Here is a 23,447-nt window from a genome sequence, read left to right as displayed (position 1 = left end):
ATCGTGATCAACCCACCGTCGACTCACTACCGAGCACGGGTGTCCTTTCAGAGAGATAAGGTTTTGACCTCTATTAAAGAAGTCTACCACGCTGGTCAAACCTAACTTCTCATAATATCATCATCGTGATCAACCCACCGTCGACTCACTACCGAGCACGGGTGTCCTTTCAGAGAGATAAGGTTTTGACCTCTACTAAAGAAGTCTACCACGCTGGTTAAACCTAACTTCTCATAATATCATCATCATCATCATCATCATCATCATCATCACTGTCGGCTCACTACCGAGTACGGGTGTCCTTTCAGAGAGATAAGGTTTTGACCTCTACTAAAGAAGTCTACCACGCTGGTTAAACCTAACTTCTCATAATATCATCATCATCATCATCATCATCATCATCATCACTGTCGGCTCACTACCGAGTACGGGTGTCCTTTCAGAGTGATAAGGTTTTGACCTCCATTAAAGAAGTCTACCACGCTGGTCAAACCTAACTACTCATAATATCATCATCATCATCATCATCATCATCATCATCATGATCAACCCATCGTTGGGTCACTACAGAGCACGGGTCTCTTTCGGAGTGAGATGGTTTGGCCTCTACTAAAGAAGTCCACCACGCTGGTCAAGCGCGGATTGATAATATTATTATAATTGTTGTAATTATTTATCAATATTTTTAAGATAGGTATGTATTTGTAAATCAAGTCAAGCTTTGCAGCCGGGTTTCGTCAATAAAATATTCATTAATTAAATCAGTTCGTAAAACGTTCAATAAACGGACATGTAGATACATGCCCATTACTCATGAACATTACTAGGAATGAAATTTCGAAATATCAAACAATGATCGTTTAGGATGTCACATGAGTAGGTACCTGAAGCTCTCTACGGTGATACATGTTTTTCCAATAATTCGATTTTTTAAATCTTATTTAAACATTTACTACTTCTTCAATATTCGCTTCCATCACAACGGACGTGTCACGATGTCCTCAGTAAGTAAAATAATAAATTTTAACATTAAGTATAAGTTTTTTAATTTTCTTTCTATTTTTATCTATGAAACCTAATAAATACTAACAAACTGAAATCCTCTAAGAAGTTTAGAAGACTATGTTTTATAATACTCCTACTATTTAGATAATAGATTTCGATTGTAATGGATTTTAAACTCAAGTACTTTTCTAGGATAATGAGGGCCTCTTCAACTTCGTGGAAAGAGTGCAGTCTGAGCCATCAAGCAGGAAAAGAAGAAATAACGATGATCACCTCTATACATATATCAAAGTCCCTGTGCGAGGAACTAAAATTGTGAAAATAGAGATATTTGATGTAAACAATAAAGACATCTGTACTGACCTAGAAGTTTCAGTGCAACACGTAGTCACATGTGGACTTTTTGACGATCTTTATATTAAAATCAAAGAAATAATAGCACAAATTCAACAAAATATAGGTAAAAATATCTCATAAAAACAAATTTACAATATTAAATTTAAATTTAAATTTGGATTACTTGTGTTTTATTCTACCTATTTAAATAAGTGAATTGTAATAAATAAATAACTAAACTCCATCTTTTAGTGTTTTATTATTCTAATAGATATTTTGGAATTACTTGAAATTTAAACAGATAAGTGATATATCATTTCAAACTTTATATTTTAATAAATGAACTCAAATTTATATTATTTTGTTTTAGTCTTACGTTTCACCTACCTACCTATCCTTTCAAATTCATCCATCCTAATTAAGCGGGTTAACAAATAGATACATTTTGATCAATGTGAATAGGTAAATTTCGTCTATTCAATTTCATTTATATTATACTTATTCATTTACATCTATTTGAATAGATAAATTGGATCTATTCCTAATTGATTTTAAAATACGGTTTGTTCAATGTGAATAGGTAAATTTCATCTATTCAATTTCATATATTTATACCTATCCACTTACATCTATTTGAATAGATGAATTGGATCTATTCCAATGGATGAGAAGCGTCGTATTCTATTAAAACTTATGTTTAAGAAATACATTTTGCTCTATTTGAATAGATAAAATTTCATCTATTCAATTTCACCTATTCATTTACGTCGATTCAAATAGATGATGTTTATCTATTCTAATAGATTGTGGCATCTATTCTAATAGATTGTGGCATCTATTCTAATAGATTGGGGCATATGGATCTCCTATGATCCAGATGCCCCAATAATACCTACTACTAATTACTAATATGTATTATATACCAGATGATGCCCGCGACTTCGTCCGCGTGGATTTAGGTTTTTAAAAATCCCGTGGGAACTCTTTGATTTTCCGGGATGTCCTTCCCTGGTATGCAAGCTATCTCTTTACTAAATTTCGTCAAAATTAGTTGAAAGATTGGACTGTGAAAGGCTAGCAGACAGAGAGACAGACACACTTGCGCATTTAGAATATTATAGTATGGATTTTGCTGTAAGCCTATCAAGTCTTACAACCTAGTTAAACGAGTACAATGACCTTAACCTGAAAATACATAGCTTTGAGCTTTGAGGAATTTAATAATTCAATGGCTTTGATGATGATTCATGCGAATCGGCAATAATTCGAAGTACAGTAATATAAACGGCTAAAGGTCTTATTTTGGGAGCGGGATCAGTGAAAAGAAGATAAAGGAAATTGAAACCACATGCGTCGATTTCAAAGAAAATTATTTTGGCAGCTGCATTCAAAGATTTAAAGAAATATACGGGTCAGAAAACTTTTCTTTACAAATCGCATTACCGTTATTGCGATAATTGATAGACTAGGTACGTACTAAAAATAAGAAGGGACCTAAAATTGAGCCCTGTGGGACACCTATTAAGGCTGACGACGAAACCGAGACTCATTTATGCACACAGACCTTGAGTTCAGTCACTAAGATAAGATGCAATAAAATTAAGTGCAACGCTTTTGATGCCATAGTGGCTAAGTTTAAATAGCTAAATTTTGTGATTAACACAATCAAATGCCTTAGATAGGTCATAGTTAAGTTAAAAAAGTTCAAAAACTACTGTTCCTATCATCTCTGATCCGTCGTCGGTCAGTTTACATACTTAGGAACGTTTTTATTTATCAAAAATACGTTGACGAATAGACACTATGTTAAGTAGGTAATACTTACTTCGGTCGGTAAAATACCGGTAAATATATTATGTAATTTATTCGGGCCTTTATAACAGTAAAGTAACTTGAATGTAATAACAAATAGGTACCTATATATGTTATAGAGTTCTGTTTTTAGGGTTCCGTCCCTCAAAAGGAAAAACAGAACCCTTATAGGATCACTTTGTTGTCTGTATGTCTGTCTGTCAAGAAACCTACAGGGTACTTCCCGTTGACTTTGAATCATGAAATTTGGCAGGTAGGTAGGTCTTATAGCAGACATTCGGAGAAAAATCTGAAAACCGTGAATTTGTGGTTACATCACACAAACAAATTAAATTGTGGTCATAAACTAATAATTAGTATTTGCAATTTTCGAAGTAAGAAAACTATATCAAGTGGGGTATCATATGAAAGGTCTTCACCTTTTGAATTATCGTGCAAAATGTCGAAAAAATACGACTGTATTACGGAACCCTCGTTGCGCGAGCCTGACTCGCACTTGGCCGGTATTTCCTGACCGACACAGACAGTGAACAGGATATAGAGCTAGTATTTCAAAGTATGTATAGGTGCTTGGCTTAGATATATGTTAATTACTACTTTACCTATGTAATAACTTTTTGTTACCTTATATCTACTATCGATCTGTCTGTTATTTTGTCCGACAACGGACGCGGGAAGGTCATGACGTCATCGTATACCTGTCTAAAAAGAGTAGGGTTCTTTTCTGAGAATTTGTACCTGAACTGAGAAAAAAGTATCAACTCAAATATCCATACTTCCATACTAATATTATAAATGCGAAAGTGTGTCTGTCTGTCTGCTAGCCTTTCACGGCCCATCCGTTCAACCGATTTTAACTAAATTTGGTACAGATATAGCTTGCATCCCGGGGAAGGACATAGGCTACTTTTTATCCCGGAAAATTTAAAGAGTTCCCACGGAATTTTTAAAAACCTAAATTGACGACCTCCCTGGCGCAGTGGTGAGCGCTGTAGTCTTAATAGTGGGAGGTCCCGGGTTCGATTCCTGGCAGGGGTTTGGAATTTTATCATTTCTAAATTTCTGGTCTGGTCTGGTGGGAGGCTTCGGCCGTGGCTAGTTACCACCCTACCGGCAAAGCCGTGCCGCCAAGCAATTTAGCGTTCCGGTACGATGCCGTGTAGAAACCAAAGGGATAGGGTTTAATAAAAACTGCCATACCCCTTCCAGGTTAGCCCGCTATCATCTTAGACTGCATCATCACTTACCACCAGGTGAGATTGCAGTCAAGGGCTAACTTGTATCTGAATAAAAAAAAAATCCACGCGGACGAAGTCGCGGGCATCATCTAGTAAAATTATAAATCTTCTTTTACATAATCATATTTAGGGTTGCAACCAGTAGGTCGATTTTGTAAAACCGGCATCAATCATTAATACAATCTCAATTATTGTTGATTGGCTGAATTTGTGCGATTCTTGATGCAACAATAAATTGCAGCCAATAGTGAGCGAGCGTCAACCAATCAGAGGTGATTGCGATCATGGCATTATAGCTGTCAGTTTTACGGATTCGATCTGCCGCACCTACTCTAAAAATATTTTTTAAGTAAAAAAAATTAAAACAAGTATCTACCACGTTATTGAATCGCACTAAAAAGTATAACATAATATAGTTAGCTATGAGAATATCTTGTAAGATTTAAAACGAACATGCTACGTGACGTTCCCTAACAATCAGGAGGAGTGGTCACCCTAGTTAAAGTCTCTTCTTCTTCCTTACTTATCCCACGCTACGTGCGTGGGGTCGGCACAACATGTCTTCTTCCACTCACCTTTTCCTTTTCCCCTCCACTTCCCCTTTTTCACGTGTAAGCGATTATTATTTTGCGATTATTATTTTTAATTAAGTGATTTATATTTCTAAATGTAGCGTTTTCTAATTTACCTAAGTAACTCCGTTTTGTACTACTTAGCTCCGACGACAATAAATTAATATGACGTATTGACACTTGAGCTTTTTGGAAGCAAGCGGCATTCGCTGGATAGCACTCTTAGAGAATTGTCGTCGGAATAGTTTAAAATGAATATCTCAACTCTAATGTAATAATATTAAAGTAGCCATAATTGGTAATTGTTTTTGCACCTATACATTATACAAGAATAATTCTAGTAAAAGTTATATCATTTGTCTCAGTCGTTATCAGTTCAGAAGGTGGGATATAATCGTGATCGTGTCAAATTCAAAACACACACGGTGAAAGGACTTTACGCCCAAAATAAAAAAGGTACAGATATTTTTTTCCCTACTAGAGTAATACATACCTAGGTATGTTTAAATAACTAAAAATGATATTTAGTTAATATTAATCTGGTCATAGAGTAACATAAATATTTTTTTTTAACAATTTGACCCATTGCATCACAATAATATTTCATTAACAGTTAAAATTATCGACATCATTTGATTTACTTTTTACATACCTGTCAATGAAGTATACCTAAGTTATGAATAGACAAATTTACTAACTTAAAAGCTAGTTAATAAATTGATTCTAACAATGATGTGGTTGTTAAAACGAGTGAGATAGACGTTCTATCCCTGCCTCAATAGTTTGGGTAAGTCATAACAACGACTCCGTTAGCTAGCCCGCGGGTTCGATTCCCAGGCCAGGGCGAATAATATTTTAATTAGGTACATACCTACATATGTGTAAATGTTTATTCGCAACATTTGCTGCGTTCGTTAAGTAGCGTGTAAAAAATTACACGTATGAGAAATTATTGCTCATATACTTGTACACCCGTGGAATCACTTTGGAAACAAATAATTTTATCAAATGAAAAGTAGTAATAAGTACTTTTCACTATTAAGCTTGCCGATACAAGTAACAATACCTGTACAAAATAGTAAAATAAATGTATATCGTGTGAAAATGGTTAAATATACTTATAATAAATATTTGTACATAATACGTACTAGTATACTTGTAGAAACATAACTCGTCTTGAAATACATCGAATCGAAATCGAAATCGTCACAAATAAAATAATATAAACACTATCACTGTGAACGTCGCACTAGTCCATTTTTATTATAACTTTTAAACAAACTTTAGCCACACGAGTACAACTCTGTGCTTGAGCTATGTGAGTTGCACAAAAAAGGGGTCCGTCGATAAGTGGCCTTATGGTTACGTAGGTCGGAGAATTAATGAGAGCCAGCATTCTTTTTGTGCAACTAAACAGTTTCTTTTACTAACTTTAATGTTACAGCATTTTAATGTTTAGAACAAATACTGTTTGCGTATTTTTGTGGTTTTCAGAACAAAATGAGACATGAGAATGATTCAGATTCTGACGAACCAACGTGGAGTGAAGATGAACATTCAGTGCGTAAAAGAAGAAGACGCCACAACGGTCGTTCACGTAGTAAATATAGATCAAACGGAATAAGCGCAAGCGCCAGTGTTCTCGAGGGTGGAGTAGGCGCCTGGATGAATCAGAAGCGGAACAGGCTCGACCAGAGCGTGTAATTCTCCGTTCACGTTTCTGATGCTCAAATATTATAGAAATGGAAAGAAGCGCGAACACGCCGGTACCTGCGACCGTAGTGGGTAACACTGTACCTTAACTAAATATTGAGACGACTTAGTCGAACATCAAACATAAAGATTGCTCTACTCAATGACTTCTAATGTATACGCTCTACTTGCCTATCATGGGCATGTGTCGTCTATAATGCAATATGGCTTGATCCTGAGAGGTAATTCCGTCCATGCAAATAAGATCAGCACTGAACAACATTTTGCTAAATTTACAAGCACCAAACGTATATAGCATACGACTAAGGAACATTTATGCCAGTATTCTCGTCTTATTCATACATTCATACTTCGGTGACACCGAACACGCCTACTGGCCCAGTCCCATTATTTCTCTCGTCCGTGGGACTACGAACGGATAAGGATATTTCAAGTTATTAACAATAATTAATTTTGACTTTTATTATGTTGATATTTCGCTATTATTTTATGTTTTGCTCGTATAAAGTATATGTATAACATATATTTTAATCCTTACTTAGTTTTAGGTTTTTAATTTAATTTAATATTTAATTTAAGGTAATATTCAAACACCAGTTACAATGGTAAAATGTATAAAGATCATCAGACATTATTGCAAGCCATTGTACCTCCATTTTATTGAATAAATTAATCATTCATTCGGCATTCAAAGAACTCATTCAGACCACGAATACAGATGGGAGTAACGAAAGTTTCCCGACCTTAAACGTAATACCTGAATTTGATACGTCAAAACGGAATCAAAATATAAATACGTGGCTGGTTAGGGTTAATGAGTGCGCGAAAATTTATAAATGGTCAGAAAGGCAAATTATACATTTTGCTCTTCCTAAGTTAGTCAAGCTCGCACAAAGATGGTCAAGGGCTACCCAGTTTATTGTTTTCATGGTCTGAATGGCAAAACAAATTAAAAGTTAGCGTTTCCTAGAAATGAAAATAATGGTCTACTGTTGACGGAAATGCTTGCCAGTAAGGCAAAATACGGAGAACCATTTAAATATATATATATATATATATATATAAATATATCAAAGATGCTTTTATTATGAAGAAAAGAATGCCATTGATTGTATTTTACTCGGTATAGAAGACCGATATATGAGAACTAGTGCTTGAACAGCGTAGTTCACAGAATCTGATAAACTCTTAGTATACCTAAGAAATGTTAAAGTAACAAAAAAAACAGGCAATTCTAATCCGTACTTACAGCCAAGTAATGCCGATAACAGATGCACCAGGTTTACTAGCCCAAATCAGAAGTAACGTGATACTAAGTTAACTAAATGTTATAATTGCGGGGAAGAGGAACATCCATTTTACAAATGTAAACAACCAATCAAACGTTGCGATACTTGCCATACAATAGGTCACATGGCTAAAGACTGTTCCAATAAAACTGTTTTACGTATTCCTAAAGGACAAGATAACGATTCAAAATATTTCAAAGACGCAATTGTACACGGCTAAATTATGCACCGTTTTGTAGAGTTTAGTAGCCAATGTACTATGTTAAGCGAGTCAGCTGCTAAGAACGTGGTAAAATCCTGGTCAGTGACAGATTTACCTATTTAACAGGGTTTTAGAGATAGTATAGTTAATTGTTTGGTAAGGTGTAGGGTCGATATTGAAATAGATACCACTAGAGCTAATGTAGAAGCACTTGTTGTCCCTAATCATTTACTACGTGCGCTTTTATTGCTTGGTCAAACATTTACAGAACAAGAACATGTAGTCATTTACATAACCTAAGATGAGTTAAATTATGTTGGATAATTCAACAAAACGTATTCAGGTGTATAGTAATACTACTACGTTTATCAATCGTTTAACAGAGATAGACATCTACTCTAAGCTAGTATATAGTGGAAACCTTTTCATCGAACACAGTAACTCCGTATAAACAATACGAAGTAGTACAAAGTGTAATAAGATTAGGTAAATAAAGATCAAGGAAAAGTCGTGGTAAAAGGCCCTTCTGCCCTAGGATTTAACTTAGCTAGTGACCTTCTACTACCTTGTGCACTCTTTTGAACGAAATAATCACCTCACCGTCAGTATTGAATAGAATCAAGCACGGTTTACTAATTAACAAATGAATCAAATAGAACCTACTATGATACAGGCTGAATCGTATGATTAAAATTTAGTCTCGTCATGTAAATAAAGTAACAAAATTATTAAACGAATAGGTATAGGAATTGCTTCGCGTTTTCTTTTAAGGAATTGGGTTGTATAACGGACACTGAAATAAATATAAAACTTAATGATACCACTACTGTTGTATATAGGCTGTATCGGTTATCTTATTCTGAACGGGAGGTAGTACGCGGTATGGTACAAGAGCTCAAAGATTCTGACATCATTAAACAGTCCTCATCAAAGTATGCCTCTCCAATCATACTTATTAAAAAAAAAAAAAAAAAAAACTGGTGACTACCGCCCTTGTGTGGACTCCCGTGCATTGAATGTTTAATTATCTTTTGTAATTTTATATGCTAATTGACATTATGATCCTAGGTGGTGCTATCCACCTTGCACTCACACAATTTTCCAGTTGTTTACAAGGCTGAAACTAGATGGCGCTACTTGGATGTATTTCACGCTATCTTACTATGCTGTGTTGGATATAAGACAAATTACGTTGGCCTTGAAATACAATACGGTTCAGCATGTGAAGTGTTATATTGTACAGAATAAGAAACCCGTCAAAGAATATTATCCAATCCTGCGCATAGGCAATCAGTTAGATAATCTGGCTAGCTAATCCTAAATACTACACTTCTTTGGATCTAGCATCTGGATGTTATCAGATATGCCGTTTAGACTTGTAAATGTACCGTCTACCTTTCAAAAGACAACTATAACATTCTAGGGAACGCGAGATACAAGTAAGCATTTTCATGTATGGATGATGTGATTATACCGTCTAAAACCATAGAAGAAGGGCTGCAAAATTTCCAAGGTATTTTAGATATATTTCGCAAATCCGATATAACGCCTAATTTGTCAAAATGTCAAAAAAAAAACAACTCTTTCTGGCTGTAGATTCACAAAATACTTTATCTTTATACCAGTTAAAAGTACTAAAAGTATTCACTACATCAAAGCCATGTCACACTATTTTCACAAGTTTAGCGTACTAATATTACTATTATTTTATATTAATTAATATCTGAACTTGGTCAGAAAGAAGTCCCTCGAGACTTCTTTTACTTCCAAAAGTTTTCAAGAATTCATAAACTATCACGGTGTTAAACATGTGTTAAACGCTGTGGCAACACCACGTATCAACGGCCAAATTAAACGATACAATCGAACAGTATTGTCAGCATTAACAGCCTCCAATCATGGTATATCTGAAAGTTCATGGAATGAATCTGTACCCGGTATTCAGCGGGGGGCTTAACAATACTGTAGATAAAGGGACTGGAAAGACTTCTGCACAGGCATTGTTTGGCTTGAGCTTAGTAGGTACGCAGGATTCTTTGCTGCATCACAGATGAAAAAAAAATAATTCAATTCTCACTTTAAACGAAATAGAAATAGAATATAATAATAATAAAACTAGAAAGGATATAACAGAACACTTTCGAAAGCATCGGGATAAACAAAAGGCACGGTTCAACAAACATAGAAAAGTAGCGACATACAAAGTAGGAGAGTTAGTCCTTGTAGAAAGAGATATTTCGTCAATAGGGCAAAGTAGGAAATTAGTTCCTTAGATTCGGGGCCATATCGAATTGTTGATGTTTTGAAAGATGATATTGATAGATATGTTGTAGAAGATACTCATTTATCTCCAAAAATAAAAAAATTAGAGGTATTTTCAGTAGATAAAATTCACTCTTGGATGGTATATAAAAGAACGGAAACAGAATCTGAAATGTCTACTAATAATAATGACAGTAATTGAACAACGTTGGGTTGGTTGGTTAATAAAAATGGTCATATACTTAACTCCTAATTATGTAATTAAAACTAAATACATGTAAGAATCCTAAATAGAATTATCATGTATAAATTATTAATTGTATGAAAATAAAATAAAGTTCAATAAAATATAAGTAACCAACATAAGAATATAAATGTTAGATTATAAGAATGATGTTGTATGTACGGTTACAGTCAGGCCTAATAGTATAAAAAAAATAAAAAAAATAATAATAATAAATAACAATACACAATAAAATGAACAATAATATTTTATAATAAAATAAATGAAAGGCAAGAATATTTAAACTTGGCTGAGAACATAAAGGGGGCTCAATCAAGTTGATATAAACCATTATTATTATTATTGATAGAAAAAAAATTAAAAGTTAGTCTCAGTTAAGTTATAAAGATTATTCTTCTTGGATTAAAACATAAAGGAGTCTCATTTGAATTACAGAGACAGGTCTCCTTGACTGAGAACATGAAGGGGTCTCAGTTGAGTTTCAGAGACTAGTCTCCTTGGCTGAGAACATGAAGGGGTCTCAGTTGAGTTAATAGAATAGTTTTTCTCGGTTAAGTTATAAAGATTATTCTTCTTGGATGAGAACATGAAGGGGTCTCATTTAAGTTACAGAGACAGGTTTCCTTGACTGAGAACATGAAGGGGCCTCAGTTGAGTTTCAGAGACTAGTCTCCTTGGCTGAGAACATGAAGGGGTCTCAGTTGAGTAAAAAGGATAATTTTTCAAGTTACAGAGACAGGTCTCCTTGACTGAGAACATGAAGGGGTCTCAGTTGAGTTTCAGAGACTAGTCTCCTTGGCTGAGAACATGAAGGGGTCTCAGTTGAGTAAAAAGGATAATTTTTTCAAGTTACAGAGACAGGTCTCCTTGACTGAGAACATGAAGGGGCCTCAGTTGAGTTTCAGAGACCAGTCTCCTTGGCTGAGAACATGAAGGGGTCTCAGTCGAGTTACAAAGAATCTTCTTAGTGTAGGTATTAATATTAAATACATAGTTTAATCTGAGAACGGGGAGATGTCTCAACTAAGTTAAACAATGAAATTTAAGAATCGAATCAAGAGCATTCAGATAAATTGGATATGTCGTAGCCACGCCACAATATTTTATTATAATTATTAATAATTATTGCAATAAACACTCTTTGTTGAAATTAGTTTTACAGTGTGACATCACACTGGTTTCCATTATTTACAAAACACCTAAGCATTATTAGATTTTCCCGGGACGGAAAAAAATATCAGGAAGGCCGACTGTAAGCGATTATTATTTTGCGATTATTATTTTTAATTAAGTGATTTATATTTCTAAATGTAGCGTTTTCTAATTTACCTAAGTAACTCCGTTTTGTACTACTTAGCTCCGACGACAATAAATTAATATGACGTATTGACACTTGAGCTTTTTGGAAGCAAGCGGCATTCGCTGGATAGCACTCTTAGAGAATTGTCGTCGGAATAGTTTAAAATGAATATCTCAACTCTAATGTAATAATATTAAAGTAGCCATAATTGGTAATTGTTTTTGCACCTATACATTAAAGAATAATTCTAGTAAAAGTTATATCATTTGTCTCAGTCGTTATCACACGCATATCCTCTTTCACGCAATCCATCCACCTTTTTAGTTGGTCGTCCTCTCCTCCCCTAGTTAAAGTGTTATAGAATGGAATAGAATAGAATATAAATCAATTAATTGGTTGATCCAACACACGATAAACATGAACACAAATATTTACAAAAAAAAACATTCCTTAAAATCTAATTCAAACAAAATATAGGTACCTAGTGTCTAGAATGTCGAACTCAGTTGAATGTTGTGGTTACACGATGTAACCGCAACGCTTATAAATTAATTAAAAAAAATTAAAGCTGGACGAAGTCGCGTTACTTCCTATGTAAACTAAAAATTTACCGATTCAAGGTACCTACCTACATTAGCTGTGGCGATGGCGATTATATATGAGAGACGGTGCTTTACTAGTTTTTGTCACTTATTCGTAGGTTTTTGTACTCACTAGTTTTTTTGTCGTAGCTAACAATTAATTAATTGTTAGTTTTGGACAGAGTTTTTTATCCATGCTATAGTTTCCGGGGCAAAAAATCGTTACGTAAGTACAGTTCACTACATAAAAAAGTTTTCTATTGCTATGCTTATTTTATTCACGATTTATTTTCTTTCTTTGACAAAAAATGGTACTTATGCAATAATATAATATCATCAATTTCGCAGCAGTATATTCGTCTTCTGAATGCCTATTTCTGTAGAGCCGTGAAAAGGTGACAGGCAGAGATATACTTTCGCATAGTTATTATCTATACTTATAATAATTTATAACATTTGTATGAAGTATCGATTTTAATTTTACAAATGGAGGATGGGTCTTCATTTTTTTAATCTAAATATATAAAAGGAAAAGGTGACTGACTGACTGACTGACTGACTGACTGACTGATCTATCAACGTACAGCTCAAACTACTGGACGGATCGGGCTGAAATTTGGCATGCAGATAGCTATTATGACGTAGGCATCCGCTAAGAAAGGATTTTTGAAAATTCAACCCCTAAGGGGGTGAAATAGGGGTTTGAAATTTGTGTAGTCCACGCGGACGAAGTCGCGAGCATAAGCTAGTCAGATACAAGTTAGCCCTTGACTGCAATCTCACCTGGTGGTAAGTAATGATGCAATATAGAAGTCGTCTACCCTGGAAGGGGTATGGCAGTTTTTCTTAAAACCCCTACCCCTTGTAGTTCATAGTTGCAAACCGCAGGATCTTGCGAATAACACGTCTTTTGCATCAGGGTGTAGTCGGTTAAAGAAAAGGTTTTTTTTTCAAGATAAGCTTGTGATTAAATCATCTCTACATATCTCTACATAGTATAAAATAAAGTCGCTTCCCGCGTCTGTATGTATGTATGTATGAACGCGTAGATCTTTTAAACTACTCAACGGATTTTAATGCGGTTTTCACCAATAGATAGAGTGATTCAAGAGGAAGGTTTATAGCTATTGTTTAATTCTTAAAAAATTAGAGATCCCTAGAGAAATTGAAATAATGTGAATTAGGTCGGAAAAAAATCCTCTCATTTGAGAGTTTCCGAGGCAACCCCTCAATGACACCACATTAGTATCTACATTGCACCCATGCAAAGCCGGGGCGGGTCGCTAGTACCTAATAAAGAACACTGATGAGGAGCGCGCTTGCCTAGAAGATGCCTTTTCACTCTTGCCTTGAATTGAAGGTATTTAGGTAAATTCACCCCAGAAGAACTGGAATCCAAACAGTACTCTTGTTTCACAGTTCAGCCGTATTTATAAAGTCAACATTCAGCGCCGATGGAGGAAACAGCCATGTTATCGATAACAACGACTCGGGTCTGATATCTATTTGCAAAACAACTAAGTAACATTGTATGTTGATGGATATAAAGCTTTGTTTGAGGAAAACTGGTGGTTCGCCCCGTACTCTGAAATCTATCACTGCCCACCATACTAATATTATAAATGCGAAAATGTGTTTGTTTGTTAGATTATTGGTTTGTTAGTTGGTCCTTCGATCACTTCGCTACGAAACAATCGATCGACGTGATTTTTTGCATGGTTATAGCTAAAGACGTGGAGAGTGACATAGGCTAATTTTTATCCCGGGAAATCGATGAGTTCCGATGGGATTTTTAAAATACGAATTCCACGCGAACGAAGTCGCGGCCGTTAGCTAGTCGGACATGAGTCTATTTCATTTAGCGCTAAGTAAAGCCTGTAAAGTGGTTAGGACGTCCATCTTCTTATCGGAGGTCGGGGATTCGATCCCGGCCACGCACCTCTAACTTTTCGGATGTTATGTCCGTTTTAAGTAATTAAATACGGAGAAGGGAAATCTGCATGCCTGAGAGTTCTCCATTGTGTTCTCAAAGGTGTGTGAAGTCTACAAACTCCAAACCACCTGCCCACATGGCCAGCGTGGTAGACTATGGCTAAAACCGTTCTCACTCTGAGAGGAGCCCCGTTCTCTGTAGTGAGCCGGCGATGGGTTGATCATGATGATGAATGATGAAAGCCTGAGCAAAGTCAAAGTATGCTCTGAAAGACCTCCACGTCTATCGGTTTTCGAACTATGTGTCCTGCCCATTGCCACTTGAGTAATTTCATAACATTTGATAATAATTTAGCACGTAGGTATCCTGATTCCTATCATAACATTGCATTATCATATACATAATATAATTTTATGCCCGTTCCTCACCCGCGCGCGAATCGCAACGCAAAAACGCACGAACCACCCGTGAACGGCGCGGTGGGAAACCTGCATGTTATAAAATGAACCAAAAGCTTAGTTTGCTATAATCCGCTGAAACAGGTCGAATCTGTATGATGCAATATGCAGCATGCGAAATGCACCGCCCGCCCTCCCACTGCTAACCATGCAGAAAAAAGCAGCTACCAGGCAGGCTACCTGCATGTTGTTTGGCACATATGTTCGGAATCGTAAAATGCTAAAAGCACTAATATTTCACTTTATTCAAATACAAGTTAGCCTTTGACTGCAATCTCACCTGGTGGTAAGTGATGATGCAGTTTAAGATGGTAGTGGGCTAACGTGGAAGGGGTGAATGTGTAAACTAAGTTACCTAACAACTAAGTAGCAGTTAAGTAAAATTTCTGGGTTTTAATGAGATTAGAAATTTTCCCGCTGCAAAAGACCTCACTATATTATAATCACTTAGTCTCACCGTAAGGTACGGAACCCAGAATAAATAAATGCCTATTTTCACATCTCAAATTTCAAAAACATAGGACTTTCATATAGCCTTCCAACCCCTATCTCACCCCCCGAGGGGAGGATTTTCTCAACACCATTTCTTAGCTGACCCCCTAGAAAGAACCTACCTTCCAAACAAGTCAACAATAATTAAAACTTTCGTATACAAATTTTCATCCCCCAATTTAGGACCCTTAAGCGGGAATTTTCATAATAACGTATACAGGTTTTCACTATTTAAAGCTTGTAACCTTAATAAGGAGGTTTCCTTCAGCGCCATTCAATGAGGAAGTTTCAGGGCAACGTTCGAGAAAATTTTCATAGATGACGCTGAATACTACTACCACTAAAGATGAAAAATAATACCTTTATCTATATGAAATATTTAAATTTAAATCGGATGCGAAATTAATTAATTACTTCTCTTATAGGTAGTTCACAGATTTTGTGGGGAAGAAACGTAAGGAAAATTGCAGTGCACGCTAGTTAGCTCTTAACTCTTCATCTATGTCATTGATTGACACGACCTAAACATTAAAGCATAGATCATATAGATATAGGTATTATTTTCCATCTTTAGTGGCGGTAGTATTCAGCGCCATCTATGAAAAATTTCTCGAACGTTGCTTGGAAACCTCATTTATTTCTTGAGTTTTCGGTTCGCGATTGGCGCGTGAGTGAAGACCGGGCATTAGAGATTCAACCTTTTGTTTCAAAATAATTTCTTATCAAACACAAATATACTTGCGAATAAGAGCAAATAATGGAACTAGCAACTGTAAATTGCTGTATTCGAAAAGCAAACACACTAGCAATAAACACAACTTGTGCAAATACATGACATTTGCTCTCTAAAGTCTGTAAAGTGTACTAGGTATTTATGTTTTTATTAGTTACCTTGTGGAGTGCATCGCCTTTATAATAATATAGCTCCTTTAGAATAGGGATGATGACTATAATCGACTTTTATCAAACGAGTCAAATAATCGACTTTTAGTAAGGGAGCTTGTATGAAATTCACAGTTGTGACGTCATACCTACACAATTGGGTATTTTACTACTTTTGAATTTCATTAATATTATTACTTTATTAGAAATTAGCTGCCCTGGCGAACTTCGTTCCGCCTAACAGTCGATTCAATTTTTTTTAATTTTTCTCTCCGCAAGAACCATCCTCGTACTTTAAGGAATATTATAAAAAAAGAATTAGCGAAATCGGTTCAGCTGTTCTCGAGATTTGCGATGAGCAAAACATTTAGTGATGCATTTTTATATTATATAGACTAGGATAAAAATAATGACGTACGCTGAAAAAAATGTTAAAATCCAACTTACGAGTCGATGGAAATTGGTCATCCAAAGTCATTTTATCAATCAAACGAAATCGAAATCCTTGAATTTTGAATTAGGTCTCTATAATTCTAAAGGCGCGTAATTTCTTTTTGAACTCTATATTGTCCAAGAGTTACATATAATATCAGTGACTAAATCCCATTTATCGATTACTCTATGGTTCGATATCTATATGGTTTGATAGATAAGTGAGGTGATACAAGGTCGAAGTTAAGTGGAATCCTAGTGTTTTTCGCTATTGCTAAGTAGGTATGTACATACTTACACTTTTACTGATTTTATATTATATTATAGTCCTATGTATAATAAATAAAAATCTGTTTTAGAATGTACAGGTAAAGCCGTTTCATATGATGCCCTACTTGGTATAGTTATCTCACTGAAAGTTACAAATACTAATTATTATTTGTTAGTGAACACAATATTTAAATTGTTTTTGTGTTGTAACCACAAATTCACGGTTTTCGGATTTTTTTCCTTTACTTGAGCTATAAGACCCACCTACTTCCCAAATTTCATGATTCTAGGTCAACGGGAAGTACCCTATAGGTTTTCGTGACAAACACGATATAATACAGACAACGAAATGATCCTGTAAGGGTTCCTTGTTTCCTTTTGAGGTACGGAACCCTACAAATCATACTGACTTTGCCCTTCACGAAAACCTTTATGTAAGTCTACATCTAAACTATAAGCTATCTAATCGAGATAGTGGTGAGATAGCAAGCCAAATTGCTTGACAAATACTAACAGTACGCGGCAGAAAGTAATGTACATCGACCTTTAGAAGGAGATAGCAGATTTGTAGAGCTTTGTCTCTGTCGTTGAGACCGACAAAACGTCATATGGTATGAGTGACAGAGACAACGCTCTACAAAGCCAAAATGTCATTCTAGGCCGATGTACATTACTTTCTGACGCGTACTGTAAGTAACTCGTGTATTCTTTAATCTAAGCTCGTGTCCAAGCTATAAAAAATTGTGATGGAAGTTAAAACCAACCTACTTAATAATTTATGTATAAGTCCCGCAAATCGCTAAAGCCCGTGGCCGCCATTTTAGTGACGTCAGCACTAGACTGAAGCTTCGAGCTGATGCCTGATGGTGTATTTTTGACGTCATTTCGATGTTAATGAGATATGGTTCCAGCCCAATAGCAATTTGCGGGACTTTATAACATATTTCTTATATACTTACTTAAAATCATGCAGTAAATGAATAACTCCAAAAAAAAATAAAAAAATACATGCCGAATAATAGCGATAATTCTGGTGTTAAAAACATCGTCGAATCAAGTTGATTTTATATGCCTGAATTTGTGAAGATTCACTCAGCGTGAAGGTTGTAACGTGACGTCAAGGAATATATTTCTGACGATGGCTATTTTTATGGAGTTAGCAGATTTTTTGAATATTATTCACTAGCGACCCGCCCCGGCTTCGCACGGGTGCAATGTAGATAAGTACTGATGTCAATGTGTGGTTATTATTAACCGACTTCAAAAAAGGAGGAGGTTCTCAATTCGACTCTATGTTTTTTTTTGTTACGCGATTACTCCGTTACTTATAAACCGATTTTGATGATTAATTTTTGTTTTGTAGGACATACTTCAGAGGTGGTACAATTTCAATTTGGTAAATATCTGAAGGTGCTAGAATGGCGACCTCGCACCGGAAGACGTAGCGTTGGAAGACCCCCCACTAGGTGGACGGACGACATCAGACGAGTCGCAGGGAGCCGCTGGATCCAGGCGGCGCAAGACAGTGGCGTGTGGAATGTCCAGCAGTGGACGTCTATTGGTTGACGATGATGATGATGATGATGATGATGAATACCTTCGGAGATGGAGAACAGAGCCCCTCAATGGATAAGAGTAAATTGCTCGACAATGGAGCTATTAAAAATTGTGAAATAAATATTTAAAAAAAAAAACCGACTTCAATAACCACAAACACTAACTTTTTTTTTTTTTGAATGTTAGGTGTATTATTAATTCAAAAGAGTAAGACAGCATTTTCGATGAAAGCAGTTGGCTTGATTTCTTCCGATATCATATTTCAACAAATTAACACAAATATAAACCTTCTCTTGAATTACTCTATGACTATGTATTGCTGAAAGCCGCATTTCAATCCGTTGCGTACAGAAGGGCAGTCGGCGAGAAGCGACTTTGTTTTATACTATGTAGATTGTAGACTAGAGATTACGGATAGATTGATTAATTAATTATTATTTATTAATTTCGACCATTAGTCGTCGCACGTGGAAAGATCTGGCACGAGGCAGCCCACTGCACTTGGCATTTACATTACCTAAGAAAATCACCATTGTTGTGAATGGAAGGGGTCACGACCCCAGCAATGTGGATTGCTTTAGAAAGAGGTTTCATAAAGTAAATAGTTTTTATTGCTAGAAAGCTAATATGATGAATGGGATGGTTAAAAAATTAACTACAAGTTATACCTAAATTGTTAGTGATAGTAAAAACTTACAAAAGATAGCTATCAGTAGCCTTATTATAAATGCGAAAGTGTGTTTGTTTGTTGGTTTGTCATTCAATCACGTCGCAACAGATCAATGGATCGATGTGATTTTTGCATGGGTATAGTTTAAGACCTGGAGAGTGGCTACTTTTTATCCCGGAAAATCGAAGAGTTCCCACTAATTTCACGCGTACGAAGTCGCGGGCATCAGCTAGTGTGACATAAATTTAATATGATCAGCATAAACAAAGCGAACGTTACCAATTTCCATCACGTCTGAAAATAAACATAATCATAATAATTAGCATATTTTAAACTGTAACTTTGTCTCGTTACTTTGTGTCGACGCGAGGTCATTAGTTCTCTACATTGTGACTAATGCCATTTTGTTGCAATTTGCACGTGTAAAAACATGACGATAATCTAAATAAATAAAAGGAAAAGCTGACTGACTGATCTATCAACGCACAGCTCAGAAATAAAATAAATAGGCACCTACTTAGCAATTTTCCTGTATCTTTTCCTTATCTTTTACTAAGATTTCAACGATTTACGAATAATTTTGAAACATTGGGCAATATTATTATATCAGATTACTGTGTGTACAGTACTTATACTATACAGGTGGCCGGGAATGTGACGTCTAAAAGAAAAATTTAAATGCCTTATATTAAGGGGTATCCAAATCACCCCTAAGTACCTATGTTCAGCGATTTTTAATAGTTTAAGAGATATGAATTTTTTAATGATATTTTAATAATTTTCATCCGTCAGTGGTTTTTATTTTTTTTCTCTTTCTGTAGGTAGAACGTTTTTGGACATGTTTTTTGTGGTAATTAGTAAACTAGTAAATTAGTGGACTCGCGCACGGAGGGTTCCATACAAGATTAAGTACTTTCATTTTTTTAATTTACCTAGCGGCCATTTTGAAATTTTTATTATTTGTTGTTAAAGCGGCAATAGACATACACATTTTGTGAAAATTTCAAGTCTCTACCTATAGGTACATACCTACCTATGTATAATTCGATGTGTTTTTAGGATAAAGGTTAGGTGTTCAACGATTACATTTTATCATTATCACATATAATATCGTAAAACTGTGTCATTCTGATTATTCACTATTCAGTTGCGAGTAAGTTGTGCGCGCGTAGAGACGTCCCTGTGCGTATTTTTTAGTTTTTCATTTTTACGTTTTATACGACTTTAACAAAAACTCTTTCTTTTTTAAACTGCTCATACAAATGAATCGCTGAATGTGTTGCTTGTCGCAAAACTCGAAAACAGCTGAACCGATTTCGCTAATTATTTTTTTATAGTTCTTACGGAGAGAAAAATTAAAAAAATTGAATCGACTGTTAGGCGGTACGAAGTTCGCCGGAGCAGCTAGTATCTAATAAAATTGATTATCAAAGGTTATCAAATTAAATATAATTTAAAAAAGTATTAGCGATTTAAAATAAATTAAATTAAAGCATGTGTAGGTACATATGCATAATAAACGGTTGCTCTTATCAAGAGATTAATTTACAATATTATTATACCGAGAGGAAAACCGTGCTCCATAGTGGGCCAGCGATTGGTTAAGATGGCGTTGATGATGTATTCAGCAATTTAATCAGTCCTGAAATGACCAAAAAGTTACCAAAACTTTTCTTCTTTTTCAGGTAATGTTTGTAAGGGTGGCAAGAATTTTGAAAAAGTGAATCAGTGAGGTGAATAGTGAAGTGAATATATTTAGTGAAAAAGTGCAAAATGGATCCAGGATACTTCGATATAGAGAGGAAACAGAATCCCCGGGAGAGAGCCAACTATCTCTCGAAACTATGCTTTTGGTAAGTAAGTTTTTATATAAATTACTAGCTTATGCTCGCGACTTCGTCCGCGTGGACTACAAAAAGAGATTGCCCATTTTCTTAGGAGCTTTTGGCCCCCCCTAATATAATTGTTATGTCACCATGGTTTTAATTTTATTTTGTAGACAAATAATTAACTTTTTATATTCTGCAAACGATTTCTATTTATTCACCCTGGTTATAAAGAAATCTTATTTTTTATATTGCTGATATTGAGGTTATATTTAATTAATACTTCTTCAAAATAAATGCATGTTTACGATTCTAACTGTAATTGTGGATATTTTCAATAATAGATTGAAAAAAAGTCGTTATAAAACATAATCGTAAAAAATAACACATTTTAAAAAAAATTATTTAAGTTTTGACACGACGCCACAAAAGAGGGCCTGTTCACGGGCGATCTCCTTTCAAAACCCTATTTCACCCCCTTAGGAGTTGAATAATAATAATGATGTAATGTACCTAATAATCAGCGTCTAGACGCGCAGGTCGTCACCGCGTCTAGACGCTGATCTTGCACATTCCACATATTCGTGGAACACTATATAGGTACGTCTTAATCTGGGCGAACCATAACTACCTATATCCCTTTGATTGTTTTGAACATATTATTGTTTCCTTTTTTGGTTTTTGCCCTTGTTGGGAATCATCATTTCATCGATGGAGTATTTGGTCTACAAAGTGTTCCAAAGTTTAGTTTTCAATCTAAATTATGCTCACTGTCAGAAATAACATTATTTACATCGGAACAAGCAATTTGTATGGAAATACGCCAATTTTTTTTGCAATCTTGTTTCAAGTATTGAAGCAATAAGAAAAAACCGGCCAAGTGCGTGTCAGACTCGCGCACTGAGGGCTCCGTACTACAATCGTATACTATCGACATTTTGCACGATAAAAAAAAATATGCCTAAAAATAAATAAAAATCTGTTTTAGAATGTACAAGTAAAGCCCTTTCATGTGATACCCCACTTGGTATTAGTAATCTTACTTTAAAAGTTGTAAATTGCAATATTTGTTCATGAACACATTTTAATTTTTTTCTTGTGATGTAACCCCAAATTCACGGTTTTTAGATTTTTCCCCTCATGTCTGCTATAAGAACTACCTTCCTGCGAAATTTCATAATTGTAGGTCAACGGGAAGTACCCTGTAGGTTTCTTGACAGACAGACAACAAAGAAGTTCCGTTTTTCCTTTTGAGGTACGGAACCCTAAAAAGTCATGCTATATGCAACCATGCCAGATAACACATGGAAAACTACACAGTTTAATTATTTTGTATTTTTAATATATATCTACTCAGGTACAATCCTTCGTAACAAATGTTAGGTATTTAAAATATGTAGACTGTGAAGGACATACTATCATGTAGGTATAGTACGCGACAAGTCTACAATAGAATAGAATAGAATTTATTTGCTGAATATAAGTACATAGGATGTTTACAATAAATTATAACTAAGCATCACTTGCTTTAACGGTGAAGGTAGCGGTACCTATATAAGGTATTTTGATTTACTTTCATTATCAAATAGTCTGTACTTATTTAATTTTTTAATTACCCATTGCCTATCTGGAGTTTAATACTCAAGTATCTTTGTTAGGACTTGATAGCCTAGTGGTCAGGACATCTAATCGGAGGTCGGGGGTTTGATCCCGGGCACGCACCTCTAACTTTCCGGAGTTATGTGCGTTTTAAGTAATAAAATATCACATGCTTTAACGGTGAAGGAAAACATCGTGAGAAAACCTGCATGCCTGAGAGTTCTCCATAATGTTCTCAATGGTGTGTGAAGTCTACCAATCCGCACATGGCCAGCATTGGCCGACTATGGCCAAACCCTTCACACTCTGAGAGGAGACCCGTGCTCTGTAGTGAGCCGGCGATGGGTTGATCATGATGAAGATAAAGTATATGCGACCTTCATATTCTACTACATACCTAGCTCTATCTCTAGCAATCATATCTAGCTAATCTACACATCAAGATGGCAATCGTGGTGGAGACGTCCCGCACGGCCGCACCGCTCCTGTGCTAACCCGGTGCGGGATAGGGCGAGTGACGTGCGGGACGTCCCCCCGCCTCATACCCCGATTGCTATTAGTCCCGCAAATTGCTAATGCGCGTGGCCGCTATTTTAGTCAAAGTCAAAGTCAAATGATTTATTCAAAATAGGTAATTAATAACGCTTTTTGATGGTCAGATGTTGGATTTCTAAGACATAGTGGTGATAATTACGCAAACTTAAAACTAAAGCTACGAGGGTTCCAAACGCGCCCAGGTCTGAGAAGAGCCCACAACAAACTCAGCCGGGTATT

The 23,447-nt window shown here is 35.5% G+C and overlaps 1 protein-coding gene and 1 long non-coding RNA gene across 4 annotated transcripts in view; one reads left to right on the top strand and one right to left on the bottom strand.

The window, feature by feature from the left end:
* LOC117985457 (probable multidrug resistance-associated protein lethal(2)03659) overlaps positions 1 to 23,447 on the top strand; it is a 77,387-nt gene that overhangs the window by 9,856 nt on the left and 44,084 nt on the right. For 2 of the 3 annotated variants that reach the window (XM_034972184.2, XM_069500984.1), the window contains exon 2: positions 20,934 to 21,101. In XM_034972184.2, coding sequence (XP_034828075.1) covers positions 21,022 to 21,101 — 80 coding nt within the window. In that variant the 5' untranslated portion in view covers positions 20,934 to 21,021. Of the gene's footprint in view, positions 1 to 19,036; positions 19,176 to 20,933; positions 21,102 to 23,447 lie in introns of all 3 variants that reach the window. The other variant, XM_069500985.1, reaches the window with a different exon arrangement.
* LOC138402804 (uncharacterized) overlaps positions 1 to 23,447 on the bottom strand; it is a 131,556-nt gene that overhangs the window by 85,096 nt on the left and 23,013 nt on the right. The gene's annotated exons all lie outside the window — the stretch shown is intronic.

Source organism: Maniola hyperantus, chromosome 9, assembly GCF_902806685.2.
Source record: "Maniola hyperantus chromosome 9, iAphHyp1.2, whole genome shotgun sequence".
Lineage (NCBI taxonomy): Eukaryota > Metazoa > Arthropoda > Insecta > Lepidoptera > Nymphalidae > Maniola > Maniola hyperantus.
Note: the sequence above shows the minus strand (reverse complement) of the source record. Positions and strands in the feature narration are given on the sequence as shown.